The 23,983-nt window shown below is 42.3% G+C and overlaps 1 protein-coding gene across 10 annotated transcripts in view; it reads right to left on the reverse strand.

The window, feature by feature from the left end:
* Nucleotides 1-23,983, reverse strand: part of ADAMTSL1 (ADAMTS like 1) — a 707,788-nt gene that overhangs the window by 29,741 nt on the left and 654,064 nt on the right. For all 10 annotated transcript variants that reach the window (XR_012904618.1, XM_075931513.1, XM_075931510.1 and 7 more), the window contains 2 exons: nucleotides 18,375-18,554; nucleotides 15,209-15,343 (listed from right to left, as the gene is read on the reverse strand). Coding sequence is in view for 9 of the 10 variants with exons in the window: in XM_075931513.1 (XP_075787628.1) it covers nucleotides 15,209-15,343; nucleotides 18,375-18,554 (315 nt within the window). In the remaining variant the exon portion in view is untranslated. The remainder of the gene's footprint in view (nucleotides 1-15,208; nucleotides 15,344-18,374; nucleotides 18,555-23,983) is intronic.

A 23,983-nucleotide genomic window follows, 5' to 3' on the forward strand; every position in this document is an offset into this window, starting at 1 on the left:
CTCAAGCAGTCCTGGAAACAGCATGTCCTGCTTCCAGCCAGTTCCTAAGTGGATACATGGTAAGACAGCTATGTGAACGGCCCTGTCAGCAGGTGCCCTCCTCAGAGCTCCCATTGGCTGTGGTTCCCAGCCAATGGGAGCTGCAGAACTGGCACTTGGGGTGGGAGCAGCACATGGAGCCCTCTGCCTGCCCCTATGCATAGGAGCTGGCTGGAATGGGGACAATCATGCTGCTGCTTCCAGGAGCCATGAGGTACCATGGTGTGCATGGAAGGCAAGCCCCAGACTCTGCTCCCCAATGGGTACTCAAGAGCAGAATTAAAATAGCTGATGGGCCAGATGCAGCCCATGGGTAGTAGTTTGCCCCCTTCTGATCTATACTCACACCATATTGACTTGACTATATCAACATTGACTCTAGTGGAGGTGGAATTAGTGTAGTGGAATTACAGCAAAGGCAATGAAATCAATATAAATTGCCTTGCATTGTCCTACCTTTGTAATGTAGACCAGGGCTTTGGCTGTCCACCAGAACTGACTACGCTTTGCAACATTCTTCACAATTTGATCACGAGTGAATTCACACCAAAGAAATAACAAATAATTAATGAAGCTTTGTAGGGGAAGAAATTGACTTTTTTAGGGGCTTGCCTAACGTTTGAATATTTATCTGAATCACTTCAGACTGCAAAACTGTGCTGGAAATTTCACAGGAGCAAAAGCTATGAGAGATTACTACTGTTTCCTGCTTCCAATGAAGCTAAACACTAAGGGTACATCTACACTGCACCTGTAGCTTGAAATAAGCTACGCAGTTTGAGCTATGCAAATTGTGTAGCTTTTTCAGCTCAATTTCGAAATAGCTTATTTCATAATCTGGCGCTGTCTCAACAGCATTTATTTCAAAATAAATCGCTATTCTGACACGTCCCTTATTCCTCATGGAATGAGGTTTACAGGGATGTCGGAATAGCGAGCCCATTATATTTTGAAATAACGAGCTTGCTGTTAAGACGCGGGATAGCCACTTTGGGATACCTCCGGGATAGCACTGAAATATAGATGTAGCCTAAGACAACAGTCTTTCTTGTTATATTTTGTCTTCTCCACTTCTATGCCTAGCAAGAACTGAAGAGATGAATGAAAATAAAAAACAACATAAAGGGTAACTGAACTTCTATATTTTTTCTCTTTCAACTTTTGAAAAGATTAATTTTAAGTTTGACACATACATTCTGTTCAGGTCTTATTTTATCAGAATTTGTCCAGCTCTCAATGTATAAATGCACCTTCCACCTAACTCTAACCTCTGGTTTAAATTTGGTCAAATCTTCAGGAACTAAGTAATGTGAATTACAAATGCATACAGCAACAATCATTTATTTTGATCTATTTTGACCAGCTCACACAGATATTATTGGAAAATACAATTGCTTGAAATAGGGAGTTGTCATTTCAGTTTAAATGTTTTACCCACCCTTGACAGGGGCTCAATTGTTGAGGAGTCAGACTATTAAGGTCTCATGAATCAAAGACTTAACTATCTCTCTGATCTAAATTGTGAGTGGAAAATATTGCTCGCAAAAAAGAGCATGACTGAAAACCTGGGTTTAATAGACAACATTCTGAAGGAAAATAAAGAAGAAACAGGCCTGAATCAGAGATAACTATACCCAAAAGTTGGACACTGGCATTGTGCTAATTTCTGAAACCTTTATTGAGCCAAACACCCATATGCTGCAGTGAAATACATTTTAAAGGACCTAATTTCTGGCCAATTAAAGCACAGGCAAGTGCTATGCAAACTAAGAAATCCTCCCAGATATTGAATGAATAAGAAGAGCTACCACTCATTTCAATCGAAGTACTAAGAACTAAGAATATAAGAGGAATACACTATGTTAGCATTAAATTATACCAGTGCTTAATGTGAAATTAATATGATGCTATCACTCTAGTGAATGAATTGATATGGTTTCTATTACGTATTATATATCCAGTGTACTTCTATTTTTATTTAACTTTAATTTGCACAAATATGCAATTTATGGGTGATATGATTTATAATTAAAATCAGTATGAATGGAAATGTTACCATTAAACAATCTACAATGTGTCAAGAAACATTATTTTAAACGAATTCATGTTTTCAAAACACACTGAAGTCTAACTTCTTATAACAACAAACCCCCTACCATAGTCTGTAAAATAGCCTTTTGGATATTCCTTAATTAATTTGACTCCTACTACGCCATTTTTGTTTGTTCTTCCTTCCTTGGTCTAGATTACACGTAGTCCTGCCATGAGAGCAGGGAACTGGAGTAGATAGCCTATAAGGTTCCCTTCTGTCCTATGATCCTATTCCACAATGGAGTTCAGACACTTGATTTATCATAAGCGGCGAGGAGTCCTGTGGCACGTTATAGACTAACTGAAGTGCAGGAGCATAAGCTTTCGTGGGCAAAGACCCACTTCGTCAGATGCATGTGGGTCTTTGTCCATGAAAGCTTATGCTCCTACACTTCAGTTAGTCTATAAGGTGCCACAGGACTCCTCGCCGCTTTTGCAGATTCAGACTAACACGGCTACCCCTCTGATACTTGATTTATCATAATTACTCAATTTTTTCCCTATTCTGTTTCCTTTTGCACAGTGTAAATTATTCTGTATTTCTATCTATATTTTTAAAATCATAACAGTAATTCTAAAGCCAAAGAAGATTTATGAGAGAACTGGGAGGGATGAAGGAAGGAAGGAATGGGATGGGAAGGATTTAAAAAAAAAATACAGATGCTTCAAAAGTGGACAAATTGATCACTTTTGTGTGCATCATAGAGCTTTGCACTGAATCTCTTCAGACTGCAAAACTGTGCTGGAAATCTCACCAGAGCAAGAAGCTATTTCTGCAACTTTGATTATATTTGAGAGTACACGATTTTGGTTCACTTCACTCTGATTTTTAATAAATATTGATACTCCATGTTAGTAAGGTGAATTTTGTGAGACTGTGATGAGCAGAGTGCAAGCACAGGACAAGAAAGTGCTAATACATCAATGTTGGCCACTCCTAGTCAGATGATAGGCTTGCATTCACCGCAAAACACTCCCTGACATCTAAATGAGATGAACAAACTCCTTCTATACATTACCAAATCCAGCTATATCCCCAGTCTCTAGAGATGAAGATATTAGCAATAAGCCAGAGCTAAGCCTTTGGGTTTGAACCTCTCTCAATTATGAGCTCTGCAAAATCCAATCTCAATTTCAGAAGATTTCACCCATTTGCAACCAGTTGTTTAATTGTACTGTCTAAAGTGAATGTGTCTGTTAACAGTAGCCAGAGCCAGAAAAACAACTAAAATGAGACCTGACTACTGAACCTGTGATTGTTGCTCTCCATAGGCCTCCTTGTCTTGCCACATCACAGCATAGGAGAGAATAACTCCAATGGAAAATCTGTGTGAAATACTGTTGAGGCAGCTCTGAGCCATTGTATCTTTCAAATGAATTCGGTTTTCTCTACTGATGGAAACACTTGGTTTTTTTTTGGTTAGCATCACCATCAAACCGCTTGCTTATTTGCAGAATAGGAAATTAAAATCTAACACTTCTGACTCCTGAATCAAGAGCGAATTAGCAGCTAAGTTCTGACTCTCCAGTCATTGTGAATAAGACATAAAAGTCAAAAGGAGATTGCTTTCCAAGACTGCATTCACAGTGCTGGCAGTTAGGAAAATCTTGTTCTGTTACTTGTAATGTGAGCAAATTTGGTCTGGTTATGAAAAGCACACTTCACCATCTAGCTTTACTGTTGATGATTAATAACTTTGCTATTTTTAAACATACCATATTTAAAGGGCATGTTATAATTTGGACCCACATAACGAGTTCAGTGCCTTCTGCTAGAGTAATGGTCAGGTGTCCATTGAAAGAACTATTGTATTGTTATATAACTGTAGATTATCTAGGTTCCTCATAATCTTTTGATGTAGTTATCCTTACAACTTCCCTGTGAGATAGAAAAATATTATTAGTCTCATAGTACTGAGGGGAAATAAAGGCACAGCGAGACTCTGCCTGCGTAATACTGGACAAGCCATGGACCAGAGACTGAGGCACTAGACTTCAAGTTGGAAGATTCGAATGCATTTCTTTTGTCCATCCTCTCCTCATACACTTAGATACCCACTTAGGATATGTCTACACTAGGGAATATGGTCGAATTAAGATATGTTAATTGCATAGCTGAAGTCAAAGTACCTTATGTCATGTTATTGAATTTTAATGTGAGCAGGCAGATCATTGTTGCACCCACTGGTGTGTGTGTGCCCCAAATTCAGTGCAAAGTGGGCCATGTGAGGTGTCAAATGAAGGCTTATGCTATGCTGACTCTGTCTAGGCTACTCATGTACTTGTACAATCTGTGTGTGTAAAGTTATGAATATGGGCTTTGTATTTATATTTGAAATGTTTTCTATTGGGAGGGGCAGTTGCTCAATGCTGCATGAACAATGGCTCTTAAGGGTTGCCAATTGAGACTGAGGAGCACACAATGGCTCCTTGCCTGAGAAGGACACATCTGGAGACTTCATGGCTCCTTGCCTAAAAAAGAAAGAAACTGGTTATGGGTCATGTGACCAGCTCATTTTGGGAGGCACCAGCACACAGAAGAGGAATGGGGTTTCCTTCTTTATGGACAAGATTATAAAAGTACCATGAGGATGCCTCCATCTTGTCTTCACTCCTGCCCTGTGCTCCAGAAGTACGACTGGATAAGGACAGAGGGCCCAGAAGCATTCATGGACCCAACCTGATGGAGAATGTACACCAGAGACTTTTAAGGTGGCAGTCTGCTACATCTCTATTAAGAACTTGGTGATTAATGTATGTAATGTATTCTCATTAACCATCGCACTATCAATCTTTCTGTCCTTTTTATTAATAAACCTGTAGATTTTGCATTCTAAAGCAGGGCTACTCAACTTTGGAAGCCCTGGGGGCCACAATGATACCCACAGCACATGCCGAGGGCCGCAACTTAAATGTGGTTGCATATATACGCAAATCTATACACAAATATATGCAAATAGCCTCTTTCACACTGACAGGCATGAATACAAAGATTAAGCTGCAGTGCCGGCCCTAAATGTGGCCAGTGTGAGCTAGTTAGCACCTCTCAGACTCTGCCTACAAGGCTAGCAGCCAGCACTTCCCACAATGCCCTGGCACTCCCAGTACCTCCTCCTTTGGGCCTAGAAACGCCAACACCCTGTACCCTTCTGTTCCAGCCAGCCCGTCCACTTGCATCTTTCAATGCTCACCCCTTCTGGGAGATGCCTTGCCGTTGTGGAGCATGTTCCCAGTGGAGGCCACGTTCAAAGGATCCCACCCATGGGGCAGATGTTGAGCCCCATGCAAACCCAAACTGCACCGTGGGCCACAAACAAATAGACCGTGGGCCGAGCTGTTGAGTAGCTCTGTTCTAAAGGATTGGCATGGCATGTTCTTTTGGGTAAGGTCCATGGTATAAATTGCCCTGGACTGTGGCAGGTCCTTTGGGACTGGGAAACCTGTTCGGAGTTGGTGAGATTGGTTTTATAATCTCTCACCTGTATAAGGTGTGGGTCTGGTTGTGGCACAGGGAACCTTGGGGTGTCTAAGGGGTTTTGCTTGTGAGGCTTCTTGCTGGCCAGAGTGGGAGCTGAAGTGCTCTGTGTGACTGGTTTGGTGCCTTATAGGGAAGGACCCCAGTCTTGGGCTGTAAGTAGCCCTGGTTTTGAGCAATTTCCCTGATTTGTCCCTCTCAGCAGTGCCCAGACCGACCTGGTATATTACACCTTAATTTGACTTTTGGCGCTATCCACACTTCAGGAAGTTGAAGGGAGAATATTCTCCCTTAGATTTCCCTTACTCCTCATGGAAGCAGGACTACCAGCATCGACCAGAGTGCCCTCTCAGTTCGAATGAACTAGACCCGCTAATTCGAACCCTGGAAGATTGACAGTGGCAGCACTGATCTTCTGTGTAGTGTAGACGTACCCTTAGAATGATGGCCTTAGAAGGCATCTCAGGGTAAGTATTGATCTAGATTTGAATACAAGACATTATGATCTTTACCTGTATGCACCTGACTCACTTTGAAAAAGTGGCATGAATTTCCAGAGGTTCTAGGGCCATCTTTTATAACATGATTGCTAAACGTACTGCATCTCAATGGCATTCTTGTGGCTCCCACAGAGTTCATTGAGTTGCACAGGCAAATCTGAGGGCAGCTGAGTCCAGCAAAAAAGTGAAAGCACCAAAAATACTGATTGGGACCAACAAGTTCGGCTGATCAAAATGTTTTGAAATAAAATGCCACAATGTGATTTTTACTTGTAATATCAACAATAAAAAGTATCAGACATTTCACAAAAAATGTTGCATGCTGTGTTTTGGCTAGCTTTTGTGTTAAAATGTTTAAAATTCATTATTTCAATTCTATTTTTTTGTCCAAAAAATCCAGAATTTTTTTCCATGGAAAAATTTCATCCTGTTTTTTGACTAGCTCTTAAAAATATATATATATAGATTGATGGGCACAGCAGACATCAGAGTCAGGGTATATAGTAGATATTGTGAGCAGGGATATTAAAATGTCTAACATTTGTTTGCTATTATCTCTCTTTTTAACAATGATGCTTAAATTCTGCTCACAGCTCTAAGTTGGAGCAGATGGATTTATTGCCTTTGTTTCAGTTCCCAGATATTTTAAATGTTACCTATATTCCAATCTCTCTAAAGTCATGAGCTTAAACTTCATTCCAGAAAACTTCAGCGTGTCTTCCTGTGGCTGCCTTGTAAATGCTGTCCAAAACATTTGATTATATATAGTGCATGCTGCTTGTGCTTCTCCCTCATTCTACATACTTATCCTCAGGAGCGCATTATATTTTCAAAAATCACCACACATCAGGAAGACTGTATTTCTACTGAACTGGAAAAAAAAAACACGTGGAGCTTGTAGACTGATGCTTTGGGGAATGATTTATCAAATGTTTTCATCTCCAACTTCCATGCAACAACAAGCTGCTAATCTACAAGGAGATGTTTAAATGAAGAAGCAGATGCCAAATAACCACATGCTATTTTTAAAAAATGGTCAAATATATTCTTCCTCCTTCTGTTATCCGTCCTCTCTGCATCTGATAATTAATCACTGTTTTCATCTGCAATATACAGGCAGATCCGCACTTACGAACGGGGCTTTCTCGCCCCGGAGCTCGCAGGCAGCGGTCCGCCACCTCAACCTCCGGGGCGAGAAAAGCTGCTTCCGGTGCCCCTGGTCTGCTGGGGACCGTCTCCAGCAGACCAGGGACACCGGGAGCAAAGCCGCAGCAGCGGCGGTTCCCGCGCCAGAGCAAAGCCTCAGAGGCGTGGCACCCCGCCACTGAGGCTTTGCTCCCCGTGTTCCTGGTCTGCTGGGGGGGGGGGGCGCAGCTAGTGTGCCCCCCCCCCAGCAGACCAGGCTTTTGTTGTGGACCCTGGGGCAGAGCAGCTGGGGCGCTGCCGGTTGGTCCCGCAGCGCCGCTCTGGGCACTACTGGACCAACCCGGCAGCACCCCAGCTACTCTGCCCCAGGCGTCCTGATTCAGCCACTGCTGGTCAGTTTCAGCAGCGGCTGAATCAGGACGCCTGGGGCAGAGCAGCTGGGGTACTGCTGGGTTGGTCCGGTAGCGCCGAGGAGCGGCCGCTATGGGAGCAACCCAGCAGCACCCCAGCTGCTCTGCCCCAGGCGTCCCCAAGTCAGCTTCTGCTGAAACTGACCAGCGCTGACTACAGGAAGCCCGAGGCAGAGTTGCTCTGCCCCGGGCTTCCTGGAATCAGCCGCTGATCAGTTTCAGCAGCAGCTGACTTGGGGACTTGGGGTTCTTAAGTTGATTCTGTATGTAAGTCAGAACTGGCGGTCAGTTTCAGCAGCGGCTGAATCTGGACGCCAGTTCCGACTTACATACAGATTCAACTTAAGAACAAACCTACAGTCCCGATCTTGTACGTAACCCGGGGACTGCCTGTATCTTCAGATTTCAGCATGTTTGAAAGCAAAATCCCTAACTCACAGAATATATCTTATGTATACAGGATGAATCTGTATAGTCTGGCACTCTCAGGACCTGATTGGTGCCGAACCAGAGAAGTTGCCAAGCTATGGGAGGTCAATATTGCCTAGCATCAGTACCAACATTTCGATTGCTTCCTGGGCTCTTAGAAGACATTTAGGGGTAATTTAGAGCTAAAAAACAGCACAGAACACTAAATATGAGAGTGCCCCAAGGGTTGGTTTTGGGGCTTGTTTTGTTCAATATCTTTATCAATGACTTGAACGAGGGGATGAATTGCACCCTTAGTAAGTTGGTGGATGATACTAAGCTAGGGATGAGGTAGATATGTTGGAGGATAGGGATAGGGTCAAAAGTGACCGAGACAAATTGGAGAATTAGACCAAAAGAAATCTGATGAGGCTCAACAAGGACAAGTGCAGAGTCCTGCACCTGGGACAGAAGAATCCCAAGCATTGTTACAGGCTGGGGACCGACTGGCTAAGTAGCAGTTCAGCAGAAAAAGACCTGGGGATCACAGTGGATGAGAAGCTGGATATGAGTCAACAGTGTGCCCTTGTAGCCAAGAAGGCTAATGGCATACGGGGGTGCATTAGGAGGAGCATTGCCAGCAGATCAAGAGAAGAGATTATTTCCCTTTATTCAGCACTGGTGAGGCCACATCTGGAGTATTACATCCAATTCTGGGCCCCCATTACAGAAAAGATGTGGACACATTGGAGAGTGTCCAACAGAGGGCAACAAGGATGATTAGGCGTCTGGAGCATATGGTGTATGAGGAGAAATTGAGGGATTTGGGCTTATTTAGTCTACAGAAGAGAAGAGTGAGGGATTTGATAGTAGCCTTCTACTACCTGAAGGGCGTTCCAAAGAGGATGGAGAGAGGCTACTTCTCAGTGGTGACAGATGACAGACAGAGGAACAATGGTTTCCAATTACAGTGGGGGAGGTCTAAGTTGGATATTAGGAAATATTATTTTACTAGGGGGGTGGTGAAGCACTGGAATGGTGGAATCTCCATCCCTAGAGGTTTTTTAAGTTCTGGCTTGACAAAGCCCTGGCTGGGATGGTTTAGTTAAGGTTGGTCCTGCTTTGGACAGGGGGTTGGACTTGTTGACCTCCTGAGGTCTCTTCCATCCCTATGATTCAATGACATTCCAGCAAGACTGCTTCTGAGTTATCTCATGTGGGAAGACAAAGACTTAGCTCTAAAGCAGAGGTTTTAGAGAAAGCTCCCACTTCTAGAAATATGGATAAGGACTGAAGTGCCTTAAAGTAACAGTAGAAAATGTCTCTGCCTATTGTCCCAGAAGACAAAACAACAGAATTGATTTATTTCTTTTTTAGCGGGGAGAACCTTTGCAAGCACCAGCCTGTTTGAGAATCAAAAATAGGCATCTTATCAAGACGACGCCATTCTGCAGCTTGAGGGAGACTGTTCTTTGTATTTTCATATATATGGGAAAGCAAGAGGGTGTTTCCCACCAAATCTACTACAGCCCTTATTATTAAAACCAGGAGAAAAGGAGACTTAAGAAACATGCAGAGGAACTGCCAGGCACACAGCTGCAGAAGTAAGAGGGGTGCAAAGATGCCCTTTAAGCCCCCTCTACAGACCATGACCCAAGCTGCACTGTGCAATTTGACTGGAGCTCAGAACTGTCCCATGGGTTACTCTTATGATTACATTTTGCCTATGAGTCAAAGGAGGGGAAGACTGTAGTGATTCCCAACAGTGACTTCCATAGAACTACTTGTGTGAGTAACTGCTCTCACCAGTGAGGGTACGTGTACACAGTGTGGCTAAAGTCAAATTAAACTATGCAACTTGAGCTACATCAATAGCATAGCTTACGTTGTAATAGCTTTGTAGCGCCCCCTCTCCACCTGGTTACCTTCTTTTAAAGCCAATCTCCTTTCAGGTTCGGATGGATAGGTCTGGGTTCTTCTGGATCCCGCCACCTACTCAATTTTATTCTTTCTGATTGATGTACTTGGCGGTGCCTCCACCCCCCTCACTCCTTCCTAGCAGGGTCACCAGGGCAGCTTGGGAGGAAAATTCTAGCCCAGGATAATCCCCACGTATTTGTAAGATAGTTGGAGACTCCCAGAAAATAACACAAACACATACACTATAATAAACACAATGATATTAAACAGGAGACAATTATAACAGAATAGGGTAACACTATTTTTAGGGTCACCGGTGCCCAGCAACTGTGAGGTTAGTGTCCCGTTGGTACGCGTACTTTGTTGGGGCCCTTGATGACTGTTGACCACACAATCCTTCTCTGCGGTGGTTTAGCAGTGGGGCTGACTAGGTCCAGTACAGCCCAAAGGACTCACAAATGGGAGAAGATGGTAAATCCCTCCACAGTTTAATATGCTGCAGGTAATAAAATCCCCAAACAAATTCCCTGACTTACTAACTAAAAATTGGTGCACTCACACACTCCATGAATGAGCCTCAGGTTGAGAGATGACTCAGTCTCTGCAAAGGGGCTGCTCTCTTCTCACAGGGGTCCTCTTCAAGCAGGAACCAGGCTGCTTCGGTCCCAGAATTTCCCCTCACCGCGAAGGGGTGCAGGGCTCAAGATGCAGACCACACAACTGCACCAAAATTCAAAACTATAGCCTCCCAGCCCAGCATTCAGACCCACACCGCAGGCAGCAGCCCTGAACTTGCTGCTAGAGCCCAGCTGACCATGCAGTGACTCTCTCACCCAGGGAGCTGGAGAGCCAACTCCGCCTGGCTGGGGAAGCCTCCCAGCAAACTCCACAACTGGGAATCAACAGTGGAGACATAAACCCAGCTGAGGGATCCTGCCTTCAGGTCCCTAGAGGCTAGCTCTCAGGGGGAACCCTGCATGCAGGCCTGGGGCTTACTAGCTCCCACACACTCAGTCCTCCCCTTTTCCTGGCTGGCTCCAGACTCCCCTCAACAATGGTCTCTCCTTCCCCCTGGGAGGGGCATCTCACTCCCTGTGGGTTGCCGGGCAGACTCTGGCCCTGGTAGGGAGGGGGAGCCAAGGCAAACTCAGAGTGCCTCTCCCTGAGCTGCCAGCAGACAAAACCCCGGGAATCCAAGCAATCTCCTTGGGGGTTACAGCTTAATTCGGCTTTTGGCGCTGTCTACAGAGCAGGAAGTTGAAGGAAGAACACTCTTCCTTTGACTTCTCTTACTCCTTCTGAAATGAGAGTTACAGGAGTCCTCCAGCTCGACATGATTTCGAAATAAAGGCTGGCAGTGTAGACAAGCTCTATGCTATTTCGGAATAACATCATTCATTCCAAAATAACGCTGCAGTGTAGACATACCCTAGGAGTATAAGAGTCACATCCTGGATCATTATAAGCCACACATTCAAGTTTTGTTGCCTGCATAACGTAATGAGAAAATAAGGTTAAAAACAAGAAAAAAAATTTATTTGTTTTTGGAGTCTGGTGACTCTTAAAAATCCCATCTCAGCAGCTCTCTAGCAGTGCTATGTAGCAGCCTGAAGAAAAGGCAAGCTACAGTAAACACTTTAAGATGGCACCTAATAATAGTTCGGTTAAGGTATATCTATCCAGCAGAGTTTTTTCAGACAAATGGCTTTTTCCGAAAAAACTTCCCTTATGTCCACACAATTGCGTTCTTTTGAAAAAAAAATGGAAAGAACAGAGAGGTTTCCTCTGACATTGGTAAACCTCCTTCTACAAGGAAGAAGCCTTTTTCTGAAAGAGCTCTTTTAGAAAAAGGCGTGTGTGGATGGGGATGAGGGAGTTTTTTTTTGAAAGAAGAGAAAAGAGGAAAAAGCACAGGTGCTCTGCTGGCTACTCCATCCATAGTAATCACAGCTTACATGTGAAATAGCATCCATTCAGTGTGGATGCTATCTGTCGAAAAAGCAAAACACTTTTTCAATGAGCTTTTGTGTGTAGACGCTCTCTTTCGGAAGAAGTTTTTTCAGAAGATCTCTTCTAGAAAAGCTTCTTCCGAAAGAAGCCTGAAGTCTAGACATAGCCTTAGTTTCAGTATTTTGCCAAACTGGTCAAATTTGGCTCACATTATAGGTTTTTTCCTAACATATATTTACAAAACCCAACATCCATAGAAATGGTTCCATGGGGTTATTTTCAAAAGTCATGCTTTTTTTATTTAATACACTTAAATGCTTATAGCAGCATAGCTGTAACACTGCAGCTGTTGTACTTCAGCAGCATAGCTGTTGTACTAGCTATGCTGATTGGAAGGTTCTCTCATCCACTTCCCCAAAAGGTGGTAGCCACGTTGTTGGAAGAATTCCTCCATCAGTCAAGTGCTGTTGAAGGTTAAGTTAGCAGGGATTTTTCACATCCCTGAGACACAGAGATATGCCCTTGTAAATTCCCAGTGTAGAAAAGTTCACATCCCTGAGCCCTGGTCTACACTAGTGAGTTATTTCAAAATAACTCCATTTATTTCGAAATAAGCAGAGCATCCACACGACCAAGCCTGTTATTTTGAAATAAGGGGCTGGTTATTTCAAAATAAAAACTCCTGCTTTCCTTGGGGAAGAAGCTTATTTCAAAATTGTTATTTTGGGAGTTTTTATTTTGAAATATGTTATTTTGAAATAATTTCCTAGTGTAGCCATGCCCTGCGTGCCATAGTTAAATGGACCAACCATTGGCATAGAGAATGTTAGGTCAACAGCAAAATCCTTCTGTCAGCTCACCTACTGCCACTTGAGGAGGTAGATTAAATACAGAGACAGCTGAATCCTTCCAGTCACAGTAGTAAGGCCAGGTCTATTGTAAAGTTGACGCAGCTATGTTGCTCATGGGAGTGAAAAATCCATACCTGGAGTGATGTAGTTAAGCCAACTAACTTCCAGTGTAGACAGTGCTAGATTGATGGAAGAACTCTCAGGGATGTGGATTAACTGCAGCAACAGGAGAACACCTCTGGTCACTATAGTGTCTACACGGAAGCACTACAGTTACTGCAATTACAGCTGTATTGTTGTAGCAGTTTAAATGTTTAAGAGTTGACATAACTGTAGGCTCCTAAGCCACATTACAGTGAAGTAAAGGTGCATTGAAGCAAGTTCTATGTTTGGTAGCACATGTATCTGGTGTAAGGCCCTTAGTTATTAACATTATTTTAATTTGTATGAGAAGTTTTAAATTCTATTTAAAGTATATTTTTATTAATATGCTCTTTTAAACTAGAAAAACAATTCTGCACTTTGATAGTGACTTAGGAAAGTGCCATGTAAGTATAAATGTGGTTATAAAATCCCAGTATGTGAGAGTTAACAGTAACAACTTCTCTTTTAACATGTGCAACTCACCCACCTACTGGATACATTTCACTGTCTCATGTAGTGGTATTTAGACGACTTACAGAGTGAGAGAATGAAAGCTGAGAGCTAGTTGGCTTTGTAGCTCAAGCTGTAGCACTAAGCTCCAGAGGTTCCAGGTTTGGTTCTGGTTGTCAGCATTACCCATGCTTATCTACATCCCCTACTACAGAAAGATTTGGATAAACTAGAGAGCATCCAGCAGAGAGCAATGAAAATGATTAGGGCACTGGGGCACATGACTTATGAGGAGAGGCTGAGGGAACCGGGCTTCTTTAATTTACAGAAGAGAAGAATGAGTGGATGATCTGGTAGCAGTTTTCAACTCCTGGAAGGGAGAGGAAATCCAAAGAGGATGGAGAGAGGCTGTTCTCCGTGGTGGAAGAACACTGGACCCAGTGACATCAGCCACCAAATCAAAGGCTCATTTAACTGCACATCCACTAATGTGATCTATGCCATCCGATGGCAGCAATGCCCCACTGCAATGTATATTGGCCAAACTGGACAGTCTCTATGGGAAAGAATTAATGGACACAAATCAGATATCCGAAAAGGCAACACACAAAAACCTGTTGGAGAACACTTTAATCTTCCTGGACACTCATTAATGGATCTCCAAGTTGCCATTTTGTTTCAGACCAATTCCACAAGCCAAATACACAGAGAAGGATCGGAATTTAACTTCAGTCACAAGTTTAATTCTTATGCTAATGGTCTGAACCAGGATACAGGATGGCTCGCACCCTATATTCCACCTTTTAATGACTTAACCAACCAACCAAACAATGGAGGTGCTAATGGTTCTAACAGCCTCTTGTAACTATTTGAACTATCTACTCACTGTCTCTCTTTTTCTTCCTCACTCCCCTTTTTCCTCCCCCCCCCCCTTTTCTTATTTATTCTTGGATCTGGACTTATTATATTCTGGTTATCTGAAGAAGTGGGTTTTGCCCACGAAAGCTCATGATACCATTTACATGTTGTGTTAGCCTTTAAGGTGTTACTAGACTATTTGGTGTTTAAGTTTTTCCCTGTTACAGACTAACTCGGCTAACCTTCTGAAGCTTTAGAAATCACAGATCCTGACATTTAACAAAAGAATGAGAATCTTTTTGTAAACAGACTGAGTTCAAAGGCCTGAAAACACTGCAGTATACAGTAGGGGTTGGAATTGCAGAGAAAAGACAGGGAAAACAGAAACTAAATAAAAGGTTGGAAAAAATGAAATAATGGAAGAAGAACATCATTCCATTCAGAATTATTTGATTGTAAAGCTTTGAGCACACTTTGGGCACTGTAGATGTGGTACAAAGAAGATTAAAACAAACACTACAATGAAACAAACAGCTTGCAAGAGAAAAGTAAATCTAAAGAGATAGACTAAGTTCTGGGAGAAATCCTAGAACTTAGTCTAGCTAAGACATAAAAAGAACAACAGAAATGGATGATTTTAAGACAGAGATTAGTACTTAGGTGGAATAGAAAAGAGACAGAAGCACAATTTAGAGTACCCCTTAACCACTTGAAGGGTCCTTACTTCATGTATGCAAAGCATCCAGCACAAACGAGCCTTGATCCTGTATGAGGCTTTGGGGGCCTAAACCTTGCAATTTGGCAGTATTTAAAATATGAATTTGAGTCCCTGTGTCCAGAGCAAGAATTTTCAAATGGCCTCAATTTATACTGGGCTGACACCCATGTCCCTGATCTGGATCCAAATTTTGCATGTTCAGCCCATTCCTAACACTTTTATCAAATAAAATTCAGAGGTCAACTTACCGATGAGGACAGAACTTTCAGGATTTAGTACCATTCTTGTTCCTGAGGGAGAGGTCAGCACTGAGGGAATATCCGGCCCCGGGGTTAAAAGCATTGCTGTTAAGTCTTCTAATTGAAGCAGTGTTCGTGGGGGTTCTGGAAACAGATGGAGAGACTGAGATGACAAAGTAGACCACAGCTGATAAGATACCGAGGAAGTTTTAAACCTACTGTCACATTATTTGCAGTACTCGAACATCAGCATGTCCAAGGGGATATACTAGATAACAATGGACAGCATTAAAAGTGTGTTTGGTCTGATGTCTAGTTATGTGAGGAGGCAGCAAAGAGGTTAAAATAATATTCAGGGTCAGGCACAAGCCTACAAATGCTAAGAAATTTTGCATGAAGGCTGTCACACAATCCTTTTAGTGATTAGCTAGGCACTGCAGCACATGTAGTTCACTAACAGACATAGTAGCTTAGAACAGATGGTAAATTCACACAGCACAGCTAACACAGTATCTAGTCATAACACATTACTGCTTAAAATATATCAAGTCACACTTCAGGAATTTAAGTGCTCTCTTCACATAAAATGTAAGTCAAAGGTGTGCTCTTCTAGCCAAGAAGGCTAATGACATATTGGGGTGCATTAGTAGGAGCACTGCCGACAGATTAAGGGAAGTGATTATTCCCTTTTATTTGGCACTGGTGAAACCAGAGCTGGAGTATTGCATCCAATTCTGGGCCCCCCAATACAGAAAGGATGTGGACACATTGGAGAGAGTCCAGTGGAGGGCAACAAAATGATTAGGGGGCTGGAGTACATGACTAACGAGGACAGACTGAGGGATTCTGGTTTATTTAGACTGCAGGAGAGAAGAGTAAGGGGGGATTTGATAGCAGCCTTCAACTACCTGAAGGGGGGTTCCAAAGAGAATGGAGAGAGGCTGTTCTCAGTAGTGAAAGATGCCGGAATGAGGAGCAATGGTCTCAAGTTGCAGTGGGAGAGGTCTTGGTTGAATATTAGGAAAAGACTATTTTACGGGAAGGGTGGCGAAGCACTGGAATGGGTTATCTAGGGAGGTGGTGAAATCTCCTTCCCTAGAGGTTTTTAAGTCCTGGCTTGATAAAGCCCTGGCTGGGATGACCTAGCTGGGATTGCTCCTGTTGGACTCAATGACCTCCCAAAGTCTCTTCCAACCCTAGGATACTATGGTTATAATGTCAGGGTGCACTGTAGAATTACACCCTGGTATGCTACACAGAAATTTACCACATGGAGAAGCTCCCAATCACAGTGAGACTACTAAAGGGCTGATTGGATGTCTCCTGAAGCTAATGGGAGTCTCTTTATTGACTTGAAAGGACTTTGATCAGCTCATAGTGCAGGATGGTTTTAGCACTGAGCCAAATTCTGAAGACTACTCAGGCAAAACTCCAAATGCCTAAAAGGCCAAAACAACAGAGAATTATTACTGAGAGTACAACTACTCTTGCGTAGAGTACTACTGAAGTCAATGGGACTTGTGTGCAGGAGTAACTGTCTATGCAAGCATCACTTTTCATGGAATCCATCGCTAAGGTCTAGGATCTGGCCCATTCTTAATTACAATTATGACAATGACCCATTTTCCCTCTGTTTTTACCCACTGTCATTTAAATGATGGTACAGAAGAGAGAAGAGGTGGGTGAGGTAACATCTTTTTCTGGACCAACCTTGTTGGTGAGAGAGAAGCTTTCAAGGTACACAGAGCTCTTCTGCAAGTCCAGACCTGATCCAATGAAATAGATGACCTCAACCAGCTTGTCTCTCAAATATCCTGGTATCAACATGGCTACAACAACACTGCACACAGAAAATTGGTGTAAGTGAATAGTGGTGCCCTCCTATTCAGTTACATGGGGTTGCACATTGAGCTATTACTATGTGAACTCATTGTGAAAATGATTGTGAAAATGATTTGCTCCCAAATGGGAATGAACTGCTTGGGAAATAAAGCAACATTGTATCTTTAAAAAAGAAGCCATTTTTCAAGAGCAGGAAAGGAGTCTGAAACCATGTGGAAATAATGATCTGTAAGATGAAAATCAGGCTGTTTTTTTAAATCTAGCAAGATAATTTTTAGATCAAGTTTTTAGGACTGATCGGAAGTCACCAGGGACTTACATGAACATCAAGCAGAGGCTTTACTTTACCACTGTCCATAATATTGCAAGAACTTTCACTTTCAAATCTGCCCAAAGACCTGGAGCCCCTGAGGAAGCTGATTTTGCAGAACCTAGGTTCACCCTGTAAGGTTGAGTAGTTGTGATTTAATACAGGCAATATACTAAGCTCTGAAAAACGAATTCTGTAATGGCTGCTTTAAAGGTGTTGCTGCAATAATATGTACAGGGTTACAAAACGTGCACACTTCATTACCCAGCGTACAGTAGCATTTACATAGTCCTGCTGGATCTTTCATCTGTCAGACAGCAGGAAATGACACAGATGTGTTATTCGGGAGGAAAATCCATCAGCAAGGACAATAAATCAGTCGTGGGTAACACTTCCATCCATGCTTTGGGCCTGACAATATCTTTCTAAATTACCCAGCTAGACTTTCAGCCTGCTACCATGAAACCCTAGACAAAGTAAACTTCACCCTTCAATGAACTGAGTTACTGTTTTCTAAAAGAGCACAGGGTTTATGCATCTGTTAGTGATGTGTGAAACTGCTCAGTGTCACTCAGTGTTTTACTAGAGGCTCTGTTTCTTGGAGCTGGAGCATTACACAAGGTATTGCCTTCATTTCACCGGTGCCATTTTGGGGAATGGTCAAAGAGGAGATTGGTTCTTTTCTCAGTCATAAAATCTGAATGTGTGAACATGACGTATTAAAGATCTTTTCTTTGGCTTACACCTATTTTTCTTCTAACCCACACACCTTTCCCCACCCTCCAATATCTTCTGCCTTTTCCACAAATGAAGAAGGCTTTGTTCCTGCTTAGGTAGGCTCCTAACACAAGAGTTCTTTTTTACTGGAATACAAGGCTGTTTATATCATCCTTTCCTCTGCTAGGTCCTCTGACTAGCTCCAAAGAAAGATGTTTGGCATCCAAGTTTCATTATTCAGAGACCTGCGAGAAGCGTCATGAACAAACAGCCCTTCCAAAGACAATTTGCATTCCTGGAACTTACCAAGAATCAGCAGCTGTGTGCTTTCAATCACCTCCCCTCGAAGATTGGCTGCCCTGCAGGAATATAGTCCCTGCTCCGACAGAGTTACATTTGCAATCAGCAATGAACCATCATGCAAATGATAGGCAGGGACCAACTTGACCCTATTCCTCAGCCAGGTTACTTCTGCTTCAGGTACACCTGGAAAGGAATTAAAGAGAGTAAGAGTTAGATGAAAGAGACAGACAAGATAGTTGGGATAAAATAATAATAAAAAACAGCCCTTTAACCAAACTTTCAGTCAAAGGTTTTGACTTTCAAAAGGGTTTAAACTCTTTCGATACATTAAAACATATATTAATATAAAATAAATACCTTCTGGATTCCTGGATCCATTAAGGCCTACAAAGCAGAATGACCAAATTTTTCTGAGAGAGGCTTTTCTAGCGGGATTTGTGATCTGTTTATAACCAGGCAGCGCCACTGGAAACAATGAGAAGAAGCCCCTTTTTCTGAAATTTTCAGTCCAATTTAGTAGACAGAAGGGACACTCCTTTCTATAGCTCCTTCTCATGCCATTATCTAACACAGGGCAGTATACCCTGGAGCAGAACGTTCCCCTTTGCAGCTCCAGGATGGAGGTACCACCATCTGTGTAGGATTATTTCACCTTCATTGAGTGGTCTCTATGTAACATCACTAAAGAATGCTCTGCATTTTACAGTCCTGTGCAGATAAATAGGAAAGAGAAACATCAGGATAATCAGTTGATCTAACGGAGCTACTCCTTGCTAGAGAATTTTTCAGATTTCCATGCCTATGGTTCAAATTTCCATAATTTCTTCCTCTAAATCCAGACCTTCTTACGCTTCTTCCCACAGTACAAAAGCACAGGTGAAAATGGTAACAGTTTTGTAGGTCACCCTCTCAGGCGTGATCATATAACATCCTTGTGTCAACTGCTTATAGAGCAAAGTAATATTTAGGAACTCACTGAAAGTATTTTTACAGTCTTTAAAGAAGATTTATATGCTGAGAACAAGGAGCAGGAGACAGCACCGTAAGATGAGCCAGTTGTCGGTGGCTCACCAGCAAGTGCTCTGCAGACGATGAGTGGTTGATGGATGGCATTTTGCGAACCACAGGTCTAATCCTTTGATATAGGCTCTTTCTAGGGGCTATTTCCCCAACAGGAATTGGAATAAGTAGAATGTTTATCTGTGACTATCTGTTCAGAAAAGTAGATATTCCCAACAACTGCAATTGGGAAGGTGATGTAAATTCTACAGTAAGAAGTCTGGCCCAGTTTGTAAAAATGTTCAGATAGTTTCCACCTCTGATCCGTATACTCTTTCACGTAACTGGGATACTCCTGTCTATCCCACATAACTGGGATACTCCTGGGTGGCTAGAGGATAGCAACGTTAGCCTATAAATCACTGGTTTAACGCCATCCCAGCTCTACAGCTGTTTGTTAGCTTACGCAGAAGCAATTGGTGGTCTCCATATAATCCTTGTGGTAATGTGCCCACATCATGAACACCATCATGACAACTGGTAATTTTGTTGTCAGTCACAGCAGAAAGACAAGGATCCAGGTGGCACAAAGAATGAACACATCTCTAGGGACTGCGTGAAGTCTCAGTGACTGATTCTGTGTTTCATTGGGGCCAAAAGCACCACACAGTGCAAAGCAGCTACAGCTTGAAAGAGAACAGCTCAGACACTTCTGCAGTATCAGGGTGCTCTGCCTGTTTCCATCCCTATGGCCCACCAGGTGATTTGTCAGCAGATGGCACTTGTCTTCAGTAACACTTCAATTAAGGCAAAATCCATTCTACAATAAGTATTTCTGCTTTCAAGTCTAATAGCTTCACTATTTTGGGCTGCTTACAATGAATCACATCTTCATGTTCCTAGCACTGCCAATCTCAATCATTGAAAAATCATGAGCCACGGCTCCAGGAAATAAATAAATCAGAGATAGTTTTAAAATTATCATCATTTTAAGCCAAATAATGTTTGGGCTCTTTTTCTGTCTTTTCTGAGCCTTTTGGGTGCATGGCCACGTTTTCAAACTTTTTTCTTCAACTGGGAAAGCTAGGAATTTACCCTTTTTGTTAATAAAAGTTGAGATGTCCCATAATCAGTTGGCCCCGGAAGCTAGGACTTTCAGGAAGACACCAGATATGGCAATACTTGTCAGTGAGAGTGTTGCCAACTCTGTGTTATATTAATTCCCTGCTTTGCTGATAGGGCCAAATATTGAGAGCCTTACCCAACCATTACTCTGGTAAAACTCTCATTCATATCAAAGTGAGCTTTGCTTGAGTAAGTAACAGAAAGGATTTCAAGATCAGGTCTTCAATGCTGCTGTTCAAGCATGATTTATTCTATTATTTACAGACCAGATAACTTCATACACGCAAAGAGTCCAGCACATCTGTAAACACTGCTCTCTGATCCATACAGAATGGCCATTCTTTCTTTTTTCTTCAATCTAAAGCTTCCATGTTAAACATAAATGTATTGCAACCAAATGTTATAGCTGTGCCAAGCAAATTGGATGGGGGAGATTGAGCAGAAATGTACATCTCAATATGCAGAAACTTCATTTTTTCTGTATCCTCCTTACATGAGTGACTCACACAGGTTTACATTAAGGATATGAGTAATGAAGCCTAAGTCACAGTAGAGTGGCAAACACTTCAGAATCTGAAATATAAAGATGCAGGTGCAAATGTGAGCAAAGCCACTCTTCCAAAGCCTCACCACAAGGGGGAGCAAGAGCATTTCAGACCATCCTGCTGTAGTGGACTAAATAACAGTGTCTGTGTCCAGTACAGGAGAGAATACAATTTAAAGAAAATAATAATAGAAAATGAATGGTCGAGAGAAGGCATCTGAAACCAAGTATCCAGCGTGAAGTCATAGTGCAATACTTTGCATAAATGTGAAGGAAAGAGCATCCTAAAAATAAAGTTGCAGGGTTAGATCCTCAGCTGGTGAAAACTGGGTATCACTAATTTGGTGTCAATGGAACTACATTACTTTACAGCCAGTTGAGGAACTGCCTCTGAGCCTTTTAAATTCCCCTATGAAAATAAGATTCTTTTTTCTTTGTGAACTTCTCTTTTGTTAAGCCAATTGGTCACCAAATGGTGATGTTTACCCTAACAAGCCAATAGTATTTATGCTTCTGTGCCCTGAAGACTTTCCCTTTTCTCTATTATTCTTCAATTGGACCTCAATGACTTTATTCCTCTACTTTTCACTGTGTATCCCTCATGCAAAAAGGCTGACTGGCATAAGTGAGAAGCAGAATGCTAATTCTACTGATCCTTTAGCTATAAGATGTGCATAGCCCATGGAAGGCATCATAGCAACTTTGAGATCTAAAAATAAAAACAGTTTCCAGTGCTGTAATGTTCTGAAATAATTATATATTTATAGAGGGTGTTGTAGTCTGTTGCAGGTGATAATGGATAAGGGGCTTAAAAAGAAACCCAGGAGCCTGAATGAAACACAGAAGGAAGAAACTTAGGGAAGAACTGAAGGAACAAAAAATTTAAAATGCAAAAAAGATAACAAAATATATTTTAAGTTGCCCCTTCTAATTTGGCCTAAGTCAATAGTGACCAACACCAGATTTTTAAAACTGTCCTCACTTTTAGCATCCTACATTATTTCTAATTGTAATTTTGACTGTTTTGATATCTAAGGGCCTGCCATGTAGAACATGTAGAAACAGTCAGTGCACTTGAATTTAGGACCTGATTTGATGTCAACTGTAATGGAAAGTCTTTGATTGACATCTTTGTGACCTAAATTGCACCCCATATTCACTCAGCCACAGATGTTAAGGCCAGGTTTACCCTAAAAGGGAACATCGAATCAAGATACACAACTCCTCCTATGTTAATTACATAACTGGAGTAGATGTACCTTGTTTAGAGTTTCCCCATCATCCCCACAGCAGGAGGCTGATGAGAGAAATAGTCCTGTTAGCTTCCCTTATTCCTTGTAGAAGCAGGAGTACCGGACACTGGCGGGGACATTTTCTGAGTTTGATTTAGAGAGTCTTAACTAGACTCACTAAATTAAACTCTGGAAGATCAATTGCAGCAGTGTCGATCTCCTATTTAGTGAAGACGTGGCCTGAGTCTTCAGACACAAAAAGGGCATTCAAGTTAAAGATGTGCTGCTGATTGCTTCCTAAAAAGTATTGCCACCTGCCAGCTGCCTTACATACTATGGGGGAGGAGTTATTTCTCTTTGGCCTGTCTATGAGAGAAAATTAGGACAACATAACTCCCCTTCCACATTCCTGAGTGATATTGTTAAGGTGACTTAAGTCCCCATGTTGACAGAAAATGAAGTGCTCATCTTGTGCAGTTATGATTGTTCTTCAAGATACATGTCTCTATGGGTGCTCTATTGTCATATGTGTGTGTGTCTCTGTGTTCCTGATCAGACAGCTTTGGTAGCAGCATTCTATCAGCCCTCACATGTGCTCTCTCCTCCTCATGCTCTATCCCAAGGCTAATTAGCACTGCATGGGTGAATTACTTTCAGTTCCTTCTGTACCAGAGTCCCTATCAAGAACACCAAAGTAGATGGGAGGAGGACACTACACATCTGGAAGAACCATTGCTGCTTCACAAGGTGAGTAACTACTACTACTTCTCCTTCTTCTAGTAGAGTCACTATAAGTGACTCCTAAGCAGTATCCCTAGCAGGGGGCTTGAGAGTCAAGTCTGTTATGGTTGATAATATGCTGAGACCCACTTCGAGATATTCTAGGCTGATATTACTGTGCCTTTAGACCTTCAGACTTTAGACTCATGTTGAATTTGCTCTGAGTTGAGCTCAACATTTTTCCCATTGTGATTCTGGGAGATAGCCAATAAAGGAGTTAAATTTGGTATTGTTCATGTAGTTATATTTGCTGTTAAGGCCTGGTAGTTTGCAGGTTCAAAACTGCAGAGTAGCAGAAGAGTAGACCTTTCATTTAAGTCAGTCAAGGTGCTCCCAATCCTTATAATAAAGGGTGAACTTGGAATGATGTTGCTGGCCACGGGAGTTCAGTTCACCTATCACGATGGAATTAGGTGGAAAGTGGGGAAAAATAAATTCTGTTTCCAGAGGAGGGACATAATATTTTTTATTGCTTCATTTGACTGTAAGTATGGCTGATTTTGGAATTTGCCATATAAATTCAGCTCCATCCAAAAGTGCCTCATTGATAAGGAGGACTAGCCTAGAGGAGAATGATGTATGTAGAATATCCAGAAACTTATGGTGAGTGGCTTTTCCTTCTTCAAGAGGTATTTGTAAGATATCTGCCACCTTCTTAGTCTGGTTTTGGAAGAGTTTAAAATCATCTCGCATAGACTGTGGAGGGGGCATTAATGATTCATCTGGAGAAGAGGAGGAGATACTATAAGTGGTGTAACCTCCTCCTCTAGTCTGATCTCCTGTGCTTGTATGATCTCCTGAGGAGGTTCATGTGGCTTTAAAGCTAGTGGCTGAGGGAGAATTCCCAGTCTCTTAGCTGGTCATGCTAGATGCCAGGGAAGCATGGGGCCTATAGGCTTCCCACAGATCTCAATAGGGCCCTTGGGGTAATG

Source organism: Pelodiscus sinensis, chromosome 6 (genome assembly GCF_049634645.1).
Source record: "Pelodiscus sinensis isolate JC-2024 chromosome 6, ASM4963464v1, whole genome shotgun sequence".
In the NCBI taxonomy this organism is placed as follows: Eukaryota; Metazoa; Chordata; order Testudines; family Trionychidae; genus Pelodiscus; species Pelodiscus sinensis.